The sequence below is a fragment of the Antennarius striatus genome, chromosome 4 (assembly GCF_040054535.1).
Source record: "Antennarius striatus isolate MH-2024 chromosome 4, ASM4005453v1, whole genome shotgun sequence".
Taxonomy (NCBI): domain Eukaryota; kingdom Metazoa; phylum Chordata; class Actinopteri; order Lophiiformes; family Antennariidae; genus Antennarius; species Antennarius striatus.
In genome coordinates, this window is record NC_090779.1 from 26,260,001 (window position 1) to 26,275,077 (window position 15,077).

Here is a 15,077-nt window from a genome sequence, read left to right on the forward strand (position 1 = left end):
TCTGGTGTGATCCTCACTGTGTGGTGTCTTAAATGTCTTGTCTGTCAGTCTGGTGAGTCAAAGATGAATTTACACCCCAGTGGACGATAAAGATGTATTATTATTATTATTATTATTATTATTATTATTATTACTACTACTAATAATAATAATAGCAGTTATTATCAGTAACTATCTGTTTATTATCAGTTTATTATCAGTTATTGTGTTTCCTGTCAGGATCAAACTTTTACACATTAAATTGTTTTGTTTTTCATAACGTGATTAATTATCAGATCCAGATCAAAAATAAAGAACTTGAATCACTGGGTGTTCCACAAGATGGAGACAGTGGTGATGGAGACAGTGGTGATGGAGACAGCGGTGATGGAGACAGCGGTGATGGAGAGCGGTGATGGAGACAGTGGTGATGGAGACAGTGGTGATGGAGACAGTGGTGATGGAGACAGCGGTGATGGAGACAGTGGTGATGGAGACAGTGGTGATGGAGACAGTGGTGATGGAGACAGCGGTGATGGAGACAGCGGTGATGGAGACAGTGGTGATGGAGACAGCGGTGATGGAGAGCGGTGATGGAGACAGCGGTGATGGAGACAGCGGTGATGGAGACAGCGGTGATGGAGACAGTGGTGATGGAGACAGCGGTGATGGAGACAGCGGTGATGTGTTTGAAGCGCTGCAGCCTGTGGAGTTCTGATCAAATTGAAGAACTTAAAACGGCGGCGGGCCACGCCCCCCACCCCACCAGCCCCCGTCGGGGTAAAGGGGCTCTAACAGAGGGTGATGTTTCCTCTGATGGATCAAACTGCCCCCTGTTGGAGACGTGGAATAAAAACTCTGAGGGATTGTTTCCTCGTGAGTCGACACGTCCAGCTGGTTGTGGGTTCTCCTGACGCTCTGGGACCAGATGGACCTCCTGATGGACCTCCTGATGGACCTCCTGATGGTTCTCCTGATGGACCTCCTGATGGACCTCCTGATGGACCTCCTGATGGACCTCCTGATGGACCTCCTGATGGATCTCCTGATGGATCTCCTGATGGACCTCCTGATGGACCTCCTGCTGGGTCTCCTGATGTCTTCATGCTCTTTGGTTCTTCTCTAAATCCCCTCAGATCTCTTCCGGTGATTTGATGCTGGTCGTGGCAACAGGACGGTTGCTGGACGGATGGATGCTGGACGGATGGATGCTGGACGGATGGATGCTGGACGGATGGATGCTGGACAGATGGATGCTGGACGGATGGATGCTGGACGGATGGATGCTGGACGCATGGATGCTGGACAGATGGATGCTGGACGGATGGATGCTGGACGGATGGATGCTGGACAGATGGATGCTGGACAGATGGATGCTGGACAGATGGATGCTGGACAGATGGATGCTTGATGGATGGATGCTGGATGGATGGATGCTGGATGGATGGATGCTGGACGGATGCTGATGGATGGATGCTGGACGGATGGATGCTGGATGGATGGATGCTGGACGGATGGATGCTGATGGATGGATGCTGGACGGATGGATGCTGGACGGATGGATGCTGGACAGACAGATGCTGCTGGCTGTGGACTAATGAAATCACCTTCAATGGGGAAATAAGAGCTGAGAGGCCCCCCCTCCTTTATCTAATCAGATGGGGGGGTCATCTGTATCTGGATGCCGGCGCTCCTGACATGGCTGGAGAGTTTCCCTCCATCTTCACCTCTAATGGACCTCCTGATGGATGTGTCCCCATCACGTCTATCTGAGCTCTACAGCTTCAGTCGAGGGGGGGGGGGTAACCTCCATCTGAATCCTGTCCGTCTCCAGCTCATCCATCTTCATCCATCTTCATCCATCTTCATCCATCTTCATCCATCTTCATCCATCTTCATCCCTCACTTTGCTGGGATCTCACAGTGAAACAAATGAGATCAGAGATGAAGCCCCCCCCCCCCCCCACAGGAGATGATTCTGATCAGGTGAACCCAGAGAGTCATCCTTTGTCACCACCAGGCTGGACTCCTGTAATTCCCTTTGGGGGGGGGTCAGTGCTTCCTCCACCTCCCGTCTCCAGATGGTCCAAAACGCTGCTGCACGTCTGTTGACCAGCACCCGTAAACATGAACACGTTACCCCCCATTTCAGCCCCACCCCACTGCTGCCCCTACCCTTTAGGGTCCGTTTTAACATTATTTTATTCTCTTTTAAATCTCAAAATGCTCCTGCCCCGCCTTACCTCTCTGAGCCTCTACACCCCCATGTACCTGCTCGCTCTCTCAGGTCAGCCGATCAGCTGCTCCTGAGGGCCCTAAACCAGACAGAAGGTCAGAGGGGACCGTGTCTCTGCTGTCGTGGCTCCTAAATTATGGGATGATGTGCCCCAGCAGATCAGACAGGCCTCTTCTCTGGTTTAATGTCCTGTGAAAACCTACCTCTCTAACCCTAGTAGACACTGGATTTATTTTACTTTATCTTGTTTTATTGCTCTGATTTTTTTGGCTTTTCTTTCCCCATCTTTTATGTTTTTATTAATTTATTTTACTTATAAAATCTGAGCCATTCTGTCTTTTATCTAAAATGGGTTTTTTAATCTACTCGTCTGTACAGCACTTTGGTCGACTGGTTGTTGTGAAGTTCTCAACAAATACGAGTGGATTGGAGAAGAAGAAAAGGAGAAGGAAGAGAAGAACATGAGGAGAATCACCTGTGGTACCTGGGGGGAGAGGATGCTGCCCAGCAGGTGGTCCTCCAGCGCTCGCTGACCCTCGCTGACGTCTGCGGTCAGAGAAGAAGAAACACCTTAACGGGTGTGATCAGGTGACCCCACAGCTCCAGTCACACCTGCAGGTGAAGCGCCTCCCCAGGTGTGACAGATGCTAGCTGATGCTACTGGTTAGCGTGGAGGAGCGTGACCCTCACCTGTGCACAGCCCCCCACACGTGAGGCACAGGAGGAGCAGACATGCCAGCTGCGGCTGCATCTTGATGAGAAGAAACGAAGCGGTCCCGACTGAAGCCTGGTTCTTCCTGGGGGGGTCTAGTCCATAAGGGTGGGGGTCACCGGGGGCTGAAGGCGATGCTGCTGCTTCCTCCGGCGGCGGCGTGTGGAGAGCAGAGGATCCATTCCCTCAGTTTATAAGAGCTGCTGTGATGTCACAGGACCAGCCCCCCCCGCCTCCATCCACCCGCCTCTCCTTCAGGTTTTACTCCTCCTGGCAGGCGTCTCCCTTCATCAGATGCTGCTGTGGTGTCAGGGGGGGGGGGGGCGTCAACGTTCAGGGAGGGGGCTATGGGAGCTATTTTACCTCTTTGTCTCCCTCTTGTCAGGGTGATGGGGGGGGGGGGACGAAGAAGATTCAGTGTTTGACTCATTGTTAGAAATCAACAGGTGTGTGTGTGTGTGTGTATTTGTGTGCGTGTGTTTGTGTGTGTGTGTGTGTGTGTGTATTTGTGTGCGTGTGTTTGTGTGTGTGTGTGTGTGTGTGTGTGTGTGTGTTTGTGTGTGTGTGTGTGTGTGTGTGTATTTGTGTGCTTGTGTGTTTCTGTGTGTGTGTGTGTGTGTGTGTGTGTGTGTATTTGTGTGCTTGTGTGTTTCTGTGTGTGTGTGTGTGTGTGTGTGTGTGTGTGTGTGTGTGTTTGTGTGTGTGTGTGTTTGTGTGTGTGTGTGTGTGTGTATTTGTGTGTGTGTGTGTGTGTGTGTGTGTGTGTGTGTGTTTCTCACCCTCTCCTGCCGGCTGTGCAGGGCGTGGCAGATGTGTAACAGGGTGTTCAGCTCTTCATCCTCCTCCTCCTCCTCCCGCAGGCTGCGCATCATCCCGCACAGGCCGGCCAGCGACATGCGCCAGTAGGGGGCGCTGTGTCTGTTCTGTCTGATCTGCGTGAGGATGAGGAGCACCAGGGTCAGACTGACGGTCTGCGTTTAGATGAAGACCTGAATGAAGGTTTGGTTTGAGGTTTGAGGTGTTCAAGAAGATCAGAGATATGAACAGCAGCTTTATTATCAGTTTATTATCAGTTACTATCTGTTTATTATCAGTTTATTATCAGTTACTATCTGTTTATTATCAGTTATTATCAGTTACTATCTGTTTATTATCAGTTATTATCAGTAACTATCTGTTTATTATCAGTTTATTATCAGTTATTGTGTTTCCTGTCAGGATCAAACTTTTACACATTAAATTGTTTTGTTTTTCATAACGTGATTAATTATCAGATCCAGATAAAAAATAAAGAACTTGAATCACTGGGTGTTCCACAAGATGGAGACAGCGGTGATGGAGACAGTGGTGATGGAGACAGCGGTGATGGAGACAGTGGTGATGGAGACAGCGGTGATGGAGACAGCGGTGATGGAGACAGCGGTGATGGAGACAGCGGTGATGGAGACAGCGGTGATGGAGACAGCGGTGATGGAGACAGCGGTGATGGAGACAGTGGTGATGGAGACAGCGGTGATGGAGACAGCGGTGATGGAGACAGCGGTGATGGAGACAGCGGTGATGGAGACAGCGGTGATGGAGACAGCGGTGATGTGTTTGAAGCGCTGCAGCCTGTGGAGTTCTGATCAAATTGAAGAACTTAAAACGGCGGCGGGCCACGCCCCCCACCCCACCAGCCCCCGTCGGGGTAAAGGGGCTCTAACAGAGGGTGATGTTTCCTCTGATGGATCAAACTGCCCCCTGTTGGAGACGTGGAATAAAAACTGAGGGATTGTTTCCTCGTGAGTCGACACGTCCAGCTGGTTGTGGGTTCTCCTGACGCTCTGGGACCAGATGGACCTCCTGATGGACCTCCTGATGGACCTCCTGATGGACCTCCTGATGGACCTCCTGATGGGTCTCCTGATGTCTTCATGCTCTTTGGTTCTTCTCTAAATCCCCTCAGATCTCTTCTGGTGATTTGATGCTGGTCGTGGCAACAGGACGGTTGCTGGACAGATGGATGCTGGACGGATGGATGCTGCTGGCTGTGGACTAATGAAAATACCTTCAATGGGGAAATAAGAGCTGAGAGGCCCCCCCTCCTTTATCTAATCAGATGGGGCGGGGGGATCAGGTAAAAAACACATTTCCCAGCATGCATCCTGCATCTCACCTCCACCTGAATCCATCAGCTGAAGCTACGGAAGCCAGGTTCCAGTGACGTCATCAGATTCAGTTTGACTTTAAGAAAAGAGTTTAAAAAATAAAATAAAATAAAATAAAATCCTTTATTGTGTTTTAAAATAAATAGTTTCTTGTGTTTCTTCAGAACCTCTGCAGGAATCAGAAAGAACTCCTTCATGTTTGGAATATTTCGCTTTTTCTTCCCACTGCGCGCCGTGACCCCCCACGAACACGCGCCGTGACCCCCCACGAACACGTGCCGTGACCCCCCACGAACACGCGCCGTGACCCCCCCACGAACACGCGCCGTGACCCCCCCACGAACACGCCCTCTGTTCCTGCTCCTCTTCCCGGTTCTCCTGCAGGTAGGGGGCAGAGCTTCACTAATCATTGCGGGGGGAGGACCCTCCCTCTTCCCGGTGGGGGCGGGCGGAGTTGCGGGCGGGACACCCTGAACTTCTCCCCACCACTCCAGTGCGCCCCCGCGTCCCGCCATGCCGGGACCGTGACGGTGTTCGGTGTTCGGTGCTTCCGGTCCAGAGTCATGGCTCCGTTCGGGAAAAGTTTCCTGAAAGCTCGCCTGAAAAACAGGTAAAGTGGGGGGGGGGGTTCGGGGGTGTGTGTGAGTGGGTTAGAGTGAACTTCGGGGATTGGAGCGCAGCTGGCGGTGATTTGTTGCGGGGGGGGGGGCAGAAATAACGCAGAGACGCGCGTTGGTTCCAAGAGAGAGATCACGCACCGACTCGGTGAAACGTGTCCGTGTCTCCTGATCGATACTCGAACGGATTGTTTGTCTCCCGGCGGTGATCGATTCCAGGGCTCGGAGCTCCGGGACGTGACCTTATGGGGACCTGAGCTGAATGGAACCGGCCCCCACAAGACCAGTTAAAAAACAGCCTGTCGGAGTGTTTCCACCCCCCCCCATCAGAGCTGTGTGTTGATGACATGAAGCTGTGAGGTTTCACCCCCCCGCCCCCCCCCCCGCTCTGTAATTATGGCAGCTCGTTAAATTTAATGCACGTTTCATCTGGGACACCGAGCCCCCCCCCCCCCCCCCATTCAGGTGGGGGGGTCCCGTGTCATCAGCTCTGCTATAATTTGCTGGTGCAGTTCCCCCAGGAGCTGATGGGCCTTTTGATGCCCCCCCCCACCTTCAGAAGGAGGTGCAGTGTGAACCTCCACTGGTTCTGGGTTCTGACTCAAACCTGCGTTGCTGCGTCTCACTGGAGGGGATGTGTGAACCCCCCAGCGTCTCCACTGGCTGCTGTGTGTTTTGTCATGTTGGGGATGATTACCCCCACTGCACATATAATTACCCCCAGCGATCAGATGTGTCAGATGTTTGATTCCAGAGGCTCTTTGAGTCGTGAACAAACCACACCACGCTGATGAAGGCGATGAGGAGCTTCAGACGCAGAATCCAGACTTTAAAGGGACTCACAGTAAAGCCTGAGTTAGTAAAGCCTGAGTTAGTAAAGCCTGAGTTAGTAAAGCCTGAGTTAGTAAAGCCTGAGTCGCTAACGCCTGTGTCGCTAAAGCCTGAGTCGCTAAAGCCTGAGTCGCTAAAGCCTGAGTTAATAAAGCCTGAGTTAGTAAAGCCTGAGTTAGTAAAGCCTGAGTCGCTAACGCCTGAGTCGCTAACGCCTGAGTTAGTAAAGCCTGAGTTAGTAAAGCCTGAGTTAGTAAAGCCTGAGTTAGTAAAGCCTGAGTTAGTAAAGCCTGAGTCGCTAAAGCCTGAGTTAATAAAGCGTGAGTTAGTAAAGTCCGAGTTAGTAAAGCCCGAGTTGCTAAAGCCTGAGTCGCTAAAGCCCAAGTCGCCGAAGCCCGAGTCAGTAAAGGCTGAGTGACTAAAGCCTGAATCACTAAAGTCTGAATGGGTACAGCCTGAGTGGGTGAAGCCGGAGTTTCTGCTGCTGTTTTTTTCCCAGTGGGGGGGTCGTCTGTGGTTCTGCTGGCTAGGGAGGAATCGGGGGGGTGTTTCCCAGAGGAAGTGTGTTGTGTCTGCTCACAGATGCCTATCGGGGGGGCATCAGGAGATAAAGGGTAGTAAAGCGATGTTGTTTCCTCCGTCCCTCATCCTCTGTCAGATAAGAGCGACAGGAAGCGTCTCATCAACCCCCTTGATCCGGGCTCCACCCCCTGGATCTGGACTCCACCCCCTCTGTGACACGGCCTTCTGTTTCAGTCCCTCCTGGTTCTGATTGGGTCCAGACGGGTCAGGACTGCCGGGCGGATGTGATTGGATGAAGGCGCTGCATTAAAGTGATGATACGGTCAACTCTGTGACTTTTCCTGCGGTAGCGCCCCCTTCAGGTTGATGTTTGTGTCGTTTCTGCCGCTGCAGGTTCGCCGTTGGCTGTGGGATTATTCATTAATCCCGTTGGGTTAGGGTCAGGATGATGTCATTGCTCCTACATTAAGAGCAGCCTGCTGATGCAGTGGCGGTCCGGAGGTGAACCTTCACGTAGATGAACAGAACCTCATCTGCTTGTTCTGGACGATCTCCACGTGTTCCAGGGTTCAGCTGTAATTTCTTCATTTTATCTCCGTTTGCTTTTCATGTTGCCTGTAATTTCTCCCCCACCAGACTAATGAGCTGCTCCTCAGGCGTGTTGGGCGTCACCTTGTTCTGATTCGCCGCAGCGTTCATTCCCTCGTGTCACGACTCGTTCCAGCCGCCGGCGCCCTGATGCGTCTGGGTCGTACAGGTGTGAGCTACAAGTTAGCACAGATTTATTCCTAATCTGTGCGCAGCCATCCCAGACAGACACTGGTGGCTTTAATCCGGATGTGGTTTCCTCACAAGTCTGACGTCCAAGGGTCAGCCTGAGGTCACACGGGCCTGCTGGGGTTTCATCACCGGTGGGGGAGACCGCTCCTCCGTCTGTCCTCACGTTGTTCACGTCACCGTGGAAACATGGTCCATCTCCCCTTCCTGCCCCTGTTCGCTGAGCGGCGGCAGGAAGTCATGTGATCACAGGTGTTTCCCGCTGCGCTGGACCCTCTTCCTGTACAGCTGGGGGGGGGGGGGGGGTTGGGTCGTCCCCCCTGGAATAATCTGCCATTAGGAACCACTGGTCAGATGTTTATGCAGGTTAGCAGGAAATACCTGCCCCCCCCCCCAGAGGTACTAATGGCGCTAACGGGCAGCGCCGTACGGACCCGTGGCGCTAACCAGCTAAAGAGACGCCTGTCCTGAGTTGTGAATCCAGTTTGATCTGGGGGGGTCTGCAGGAAATAGACTGGACCCCTCCTGTCAGGGAAGTGTTGTGCAGCTGTTTGCACAGGTGTGACCTCCGCTGGCTCCGCCCACAGCGGTAGCGCTCACAGGGCTTCCTGAGCAGCTGAGCGCTCTGAGGTGGTGGCGGCGGCCAATGGATTTGTTTGTCCTGCAGCTCAGGTGTTTGCTCCCCCCCCCCCGTCTCCAGGCGGCCCCGTAAACATTAACCGGCCCTTTGCATTGTTGCACACGTATTGCATTCCTGAGGCCTGACTCACCCCCCCCCCCCCACACTGACCAGTCGTGTTTTCACGCCGTGTGGGAACGAGGTAACAGCCTGGGGTGGTCAGAATCCATCAGCTGCTGGCGTGCAGGCGGGGGTATCTCCTCCATCTGTGCTGGATGTGTATTTTTGTTAGTCCTCCCTGGAGATGAAGAGGGTGATGAAGGTCTCTGCTCAGATGAAGGCGAGCGGCGACAGGAAGTCACAGATCTGATGTCATCACCGTGGAAACGACCAGCGGCTGTGATCACAGTAAAGTCTGTAGATTAGCTTGATGTTGTTCCCCCAGCTCTGTCTGAACTGGTGGCAAACTCGGGGGGGGGGGGGTATCCTTTAGAGCACGTGTGTCAAACTCAAGGCCTGGGGGCCAAATGTGGCCCACGAGAGAATTAAAGGGCATCAAAGAGTGTCTAAAATAAATAGATCAAAGTGTGCTTTGACCTAAACTACATTTCCCACAATGCAGTAGTTCAGCCCATCTTAACTCTGACTAAACGTAGTGAACAAAGTTAACATTCTTACTCGTGTCTGATGTTATTTTTCTTTATTGATAGTTTGATCCTTGATTGATGGAGTTCTGTGGGTTTAATAACCTGACAAATGAAAAGGATTTATGTTAGAACAGAGAAACAAACAAACATGTTTTTTCTGTCTAACTGTAATGTTTGGAACTAGAATCAGTCAGAAATTCAGTTATTTAACATTAAGGAGTAGTTACATTTAGTTACATTACACTGAGTTACATTTAGTTACATTTATTAGTTACATTAAGGAGTAGTTACATTTAGTTACATTACACTGAGTTATATTTAGTTACATTTATTAGTTACATTAAGGAGTAGTTACATTTAGTTACATTACACTGAGTTACATTTAGTTACATTTATTAGTTACATTAAGGAGTAGTTACATTTAGTTACATTACACTGAGTTACATTTAGTTACATTTATTAGTTACATTAAGGAGTAGTTACATTTAGTTACATTACACTGAGTTACATTTAGTTACATTTATTAGTTACATTAAGGAGTAGTTACATTTAGTTACATTACACTGAGTTACATCAAGTTACATTTATTAGTTACATTAAGGAGTAGTTACATTTAGTTACATTACACTGAGTTACATTTAGTTACATTTATTAGTTACATTAAGGAGTAGTTACATTTAGTTACATTACACTGAGTTACATTTAGTTACATTTATTAGTTACATTAAGGAGTAGTTACATTTAGTTACATTACACTGAGTTAAATTTAGTTACATTTATTAGTTACATTAAGGAGTAGTTACATTTAGTTACATTACACTGAGTTACATTTAGTAACATTTATTAGTTACATTAAGGAGTAGTTACATTTAGTTACATTACACTGAGTTACATTTAGTTACATTTATTAGTTACATTGAGGAGTAGTTACATTTAGTTACATTACACTGAGTTACATTTAGTTACATTTATTAGTTACATTAAGGAGTAGTTACATTTAGTTACATTACACTGAGTTACATTTAGTTACATTTATTAGTTACATTAAGGAGTAGTTACATTTAGTTACATTACACTGAGTTACATTTAGTTACATTTATTAGTTACATTAAGGAGTAGTTACATTTAGTTACATTACACTGAGTTACATTTAGTTACATTTCTTAGTTACATTAAGGAGTAGTTACATTTAGTTACATTACACTGAGTTACATTTAGTTACATTTATTAGTTACATTAAGGAGTAGTTACATTTAGTTACATTACACTGAGTTACATTTAGTTACATTTATTAGTTACATTAAGGAGTAGTTACATTTAGTTACATTATTAGTTACAGCTGGTCCTTTGATGACAGCGTGATGCTAATGTGGCCCTTGGTGAGATGAGTTGACCCCCCTGCTGTAGAACAACATGGGGGTAAACGGGTCTGGCTCTGGTTTGTGTCTGATAATGGAAACATCTCCGACCCCCCCATGATGCTAGCTGTTAGCATCAAACACCATTACAAGCATGTTAACATGATTAATGGATAATAGACAGACAGAGATACACTTTAATGATCCCAAGGGAAATTTGGGTTGATGAATAACGCTGACAGACGTTCCCCCCCCCCCGTTGGTCTGCAGGTCCATCGTAGCCCCTGGTGACGTCAGGCAGGGCGTGTTCTCCCATGATGCAGTGGGGCGGTCATGAACTCAGACTGGGTCGTCATTAGAGACGACATTAGTCTACATGCAAGCAGCACTGCATGAAGCACAAACAGACGTCCAATCAGAGGTCAGGCTCCGAGCAGGTTCAGGTAATGAGGGTGGGGGGTCGGGGGTAAATGGCTCAGAACTGAACCGCTAAGCGATCTCTGATGAGGAGACAATGAGTAGGAGTGGAGCTGGAGGACGTGTTCTGCTGCCTGACCTGATGGGGGTGACGCACGTGAAGATGACTTCCTGGTCACGACCACCTCTCCTCCACAGGATGACATCACAGTCATCAAGAACCTCAGTCCTCCTCTGAACCCCCCCATCCCCTCTGGACAACACCTCCATCCATCCGTCATCCACCCATCATCCATCTATCATCATCCACCCATCATCATCCATCATCATCCATCATCATCCATCATCATCCATCATTCATCCATCATCATCCATCCATCATTCATCCATCATCATCCATCCATCATTCATCCATCATTCATCCATCATCATCCATCCTTCATTCATCCATCATCATCCATCTATCATCCATCCATCATTCATCATCATCCATCATCCATCCGTCATTCATCATCATCCATCATCATCCATCCATCATTCATCCATCATCCATCATCATCATCCATCCATCATTCATCATCATCCATCATCATCCATCCATCATTCATCCATCATCATCCATCATCATCCATCCATCATTCATCATCATCCGTCATCCATCCATCATCCATCATCATCCATCATCATCGTCATCATCATCATCATCCATCCATCTGACATCTCTTTCCCGTCTCTCCAGGGCGACGCCCCCCCAGGCCGTGGGGGGGGAGGTCCCGGTGACGGTGTGCGGTGAGGAGAAGGCGGTGTGTGGCGTGACCAAACACACCACGTGTGCAGACATGATCCAGGCCTTACTAGACGATCACAGATCGGCGTCTGAGAGGAAGCGCGTCCTGCGGGGGGAGGCCGGAGACTTCTGCCTGGTGGAGCGGTGGCGGGGGTTCGAGCGGGCGCTGCCCCCCCTCACCAGGATCCTGCGGCTGTGGTCCGCCTGGGGGGACCAGAGGCCCCTCGTCCACTTCGTCCTCTGCAGGACCAGCGACCTCGTTCAGCAGCCAATCAGGAAGGGGGGGAGGTCCAGGTCTAAGCAGGGGCGTGGCCAACACGCCCCACACACTCCCCCACATGCCCAACACGCCCCCCACGCCCAGCCTGTGCCGCTGGAGAAACAGAAGCGCATCGTGAGGAAAGCCTTCAGGAAGCTGGAGAGGCTTCAGGCCCGGAGAGACCCGGAGTTAGGCCCAGGGGTCAGCCCGGGGGTCGGGGGCCCAGGGGTCAGCCCGGGGGTCGGGGGCACAGGGGGCAGACCGGGGGTCGGGGGCCCGGGGGTCGGGGGCCCGGGGAGCGAGGAGGTGCAGCGGATGGTGCAGCTCATCCTGCAGCAGGACCACACCATCCAGGAGCAGATCCGGCGCCTGAGGGACCTGGACCTGGAGATCCAGCGGTGCCACGTGGACGAGCAGGAGGAGGCGGGGCCTGAGAGTCCTCCGGCGCCGGCTGGCGGTCCTGGTTCGAGTGGGGAACGGGGGACCCGTCTGCAGGAGTGTCCGTCCTCCAGCGACGGCGTCCAGCAGCTGGAGCTGCAGGTCCGGCGGCACCAGGACCTGATCCTGGAGCTGACCCGGGACATCGACGCCGAGCTGAGGAGCCAGGAGAACGACCAGCAGGCTGCCGCTCCTCCGTGGGTCACCATGGAGACGGATGAGTCCCTGTGTGCAGCGGAGCTGGAGGGGCTGCAGGCGGAGCTGAGGCGGAGCCTCCTGAGGGGCGTGGCCCTGCACCAGCAGGCCTCCCAGCTGGACCAGCAGCTGAGGCTGTGCGACGCAGCGCTGGCCTCCAGAGACCAGGAGTGCTGGCAGCTGGCAGCCCACCTGAGCTCGCTGCAGGTAGACCACGCCCAGGAAGAGGAGCACGCAGGCTCCGCCCCTTTGAAAGGCGAGGCTCCCTGCGCCGACGCCCAGACGGCGCCGCTCAAACACGGCCCGTCGCCCCCGGACGGCACCGACACGGACTCGGACACCGGCATCAGTTCCACACACAGCCGGGACTCGCTGTCCCCGTGTCCCGACGGCCCCCCCCCGCTGGACACCGACGTGTGACGGACACGGATGTGTGACGGACACGGGGGCGCCCGGCGTTCTCTGCACGGCCCGGTCGGGGGCCACTGGTGAAGTCGATGCATTCACAGAACAGATCTAACATGTTGATTAACAGATAATCAATAACTGATGCTGGTATTGATGCTGATCAGTTCTTGTATTGATCAGTTCTTGTATTGATCAGTTCTTGTATTGATCAGTTCTTGTATTGATCAGTTCTTGTATTGATCAGTTCTTGTATTGATCAGTTCTTGTATTGTTAACCTTCCGTCCCGTCGTTTGACACTCGTTTTATTTTCATGAAGACCTTTAAAACCAGCGCTGATCGTTTCTGAGGGACGTCTGGAGTAATGACAGCACGCATGTCGTGTGCATGTCGTATGTCTGTCGTATGTCTGTCGGATGTACAGTAATCCCTCTCTTATTCGCACTTCAAGATGCACGGCTTCACCTCATCACAGCTGTTTCTTAGGTAGTCACGTGATACCGTACACGCATGTTATTGGCTGACAGCATCAGGAGGTGTTCAGACTGAACGTAACAGTCGTGTGTTGGAGAAGAGCTTTAAACAGTCTGTCAGGGTTCTACGGGTCACACAGACGGGAGGTGGTCTAGTACCAGGATGGGGGGGTGTCTAGTACCAGGATGGGGGGGTTCACCAACGTTTACACTGACATAAATAATAAATAGTTTGTCTCCAAATTGTGAAATTGTGTTTTTAGTGTGTGGGCGTGGAACACATTAACCACGAGTATCGAGGGGTCACTGTATGTCGGATGCATATTGTATGTATGTTGGATAGATATATGTCGGATGTCTGGTATGTCTGTAGCTCTACACGTCCATCTCGCCCCCCCCCCAGAAGGAAAGTCTCTCCTGAATGTTCTGGAGGTGTTAATGAAGCACTGATCTGTCCACGCGTGTAAAAGAATATGAGGCCCCGCCCACACGATGCCAGAACTTTTTGAAAACGCAACTTTTTTGTTGCGTTTACGCCTTCCGTCCACACGACAACGCAGATATCCGGAACGAAAACGCAACTTTTTAAAACACTGGGTCTGCGTTGTCGTGAGGACGGCCTACCCGCAACTTTTTAAAAACGCTGACGTCTTCCCCGTTTGTGACAACAAAACACGGAGGATTCCTATTGGATAAAAATTTGACTCTATACTGCCACCACATGGTTTGGCATGCTTATAGCCGTCTTCAAAAACACACTGGTGCGTTTACGTGTTTAAAAAACGCTGTCGTGTGGACGGGAATCGTTTTTGATACGTTTGTAAAAAGTTGCGTTTTTAAAAAAATCTGTCATCGTGTGGGCGGGGCCTTAATGAGCATTGTTTTACATTAAAACACTAGCTAGCGGTTTGTAGCGAGCTAACTGTTTGTAGCGAGCTAGCGGTTTGTAGCGAGCTAACGATTTGTAGCGAGATAACTGTTTGTATCGAGCTAACGGTTTGTATCGAGCTAACAGTTTCTATCGAGCTAACGGTTTCTATCGAGCTAACGGTTTGTAGCGAGCTAACTGTTTGTAGCGAGCTAACTGTTTGTAGCGAGCTAACTATCGAGTTAATGGTTTGTATCGAGCTAACGGTTTGTATCGAGCTAAGGGTTTGTATCGAGCTAACGGTTTGTATCGAGCTAAATGTTTGTATCGAGCTAACGGTTTGTATCGAGCTAACGGTTTGTATCGAGCTAAATGTTTGTATCGAGCTAACGGTTTGTATCGAGCTAAGGGTTTGTATCGAGCTAACGGTTTGTATCGAGCTAACGGTTTGTATCGAGCTAACGGTTTGTGTCGAGCTAACGGTTTGTATCGAGCTAACGGTTTGTGTCGAGCTAACGGTTTGTATCGAGCTAACGGTTTGTGTCGAGCTAACGGTTTGTGTCGAGCTAACGGTTTGTATCGAGCTAACGGTTTGTATCGAGCTAACGGTTTGTGTCGAGCTAACGGTTGTACTTGTATCTGAACTTTAACTGTTGGTTGTGACCCTCATCAGGACGGTAACCGTGGTAACGCTTCAGGCTGTGTTAACTGTTTCATCTTCAGTAATAAACACTAATCACCACTCGCGTCCTGCGTCTTCACTGCTGCCTAGCAACAGCCGTGATGTCA

At 50.5% G+C, this 15,077-nt stretch overlaps 2 protein-coding genes across 3 annotated transcripts in view; one reads left to right on the top strand and one right to left on the bottom strand.

Annotated features, from left to right (window-relative positions):
* The window catches only part of nts (neurotensin), a 7,975-nt gene extending 2,755 nt beyond the window's left edge, over window positions 1-5,220 (bottom strand). Inside the window, exons 1-4 of one of the 2 annotated variants that reach the window (XM_068313792.1) lie at window positions 5,083-5,220; window positions 3,707-4,961; window positions 2,906-3,304; window positions 2,700-2,761 (exon numbers count right to left, since the gene is read on the bottom strand). In XM_068313792.1, the coding sequence (XP_068169893.1) occupies window positions 2,700-2,761; window positions 2,906-2,966 (123 nt within the window). In that variant the 5' untranslated portion in view covers window positions 2,967-3,304; window positions 3,707-4,961; window positions 5,083-5,220. Of the gene's footprint in view, window positions 1-2,690; window positions 2,762-2,905; window positions 3,305-3,706; window positions 4,962-5,082 lie in introns of both variants that reach the window. The other variant, XM_068313791.1, reaches the window with a different exon arrangement.
* A 302-nt stretch (window positions 5,221-5,522) lies between these two features.
* On the top strand, window positions 5,523-15,032 carry rassf9 (Ras association domain family member 9). Its single transcript, XM_068314249.1, has 3 exons — window positions 5,523-5,684; window positions 11,602-12,098; window positions 12,198-15,032. The coding sequence occupies exons 1-3, from the start codon at window positions 5,638-5,640 to the stop codon at window positions 12,959-12,961; spliced, it is 1,308 nt and encodes a 435-aa protein (XP_068170350.1). The 5' UTR covers window positions 5,523-5,637; the 3' UTR covers window positions 12,962-15,032.
* The last annotated feature ends 45 nt before the right edge of the window (window positions 15,033-15,077 follow it).

Excerpts from the sequence above, each read along its gene's own strand:
- rassf9 (XM_068314249.1), top strand. The coding sequence starts at position 5,638 with ATGGCTCCGTTCGGGAAAAGTTTCCTGAAAGCTCGCCTGAAAAACAG. Across the intron at positions 5,685-11,601 it reads AAAGCTCGCCTGAAAAACAG|GGCGACGCCCCCCCAGGCCG; the intron begins GTAAAGTGGGGG and ends CCGTCTCTCCAG. Across the intron at positions 12,099-12,197 it reads GGCCCGGAGAGACCCGGAGT|GCCCGGGGAGCGAGGAGGTG; the intron begins TAGGCCCAGGGG and ends CGGGGGTCGGGG.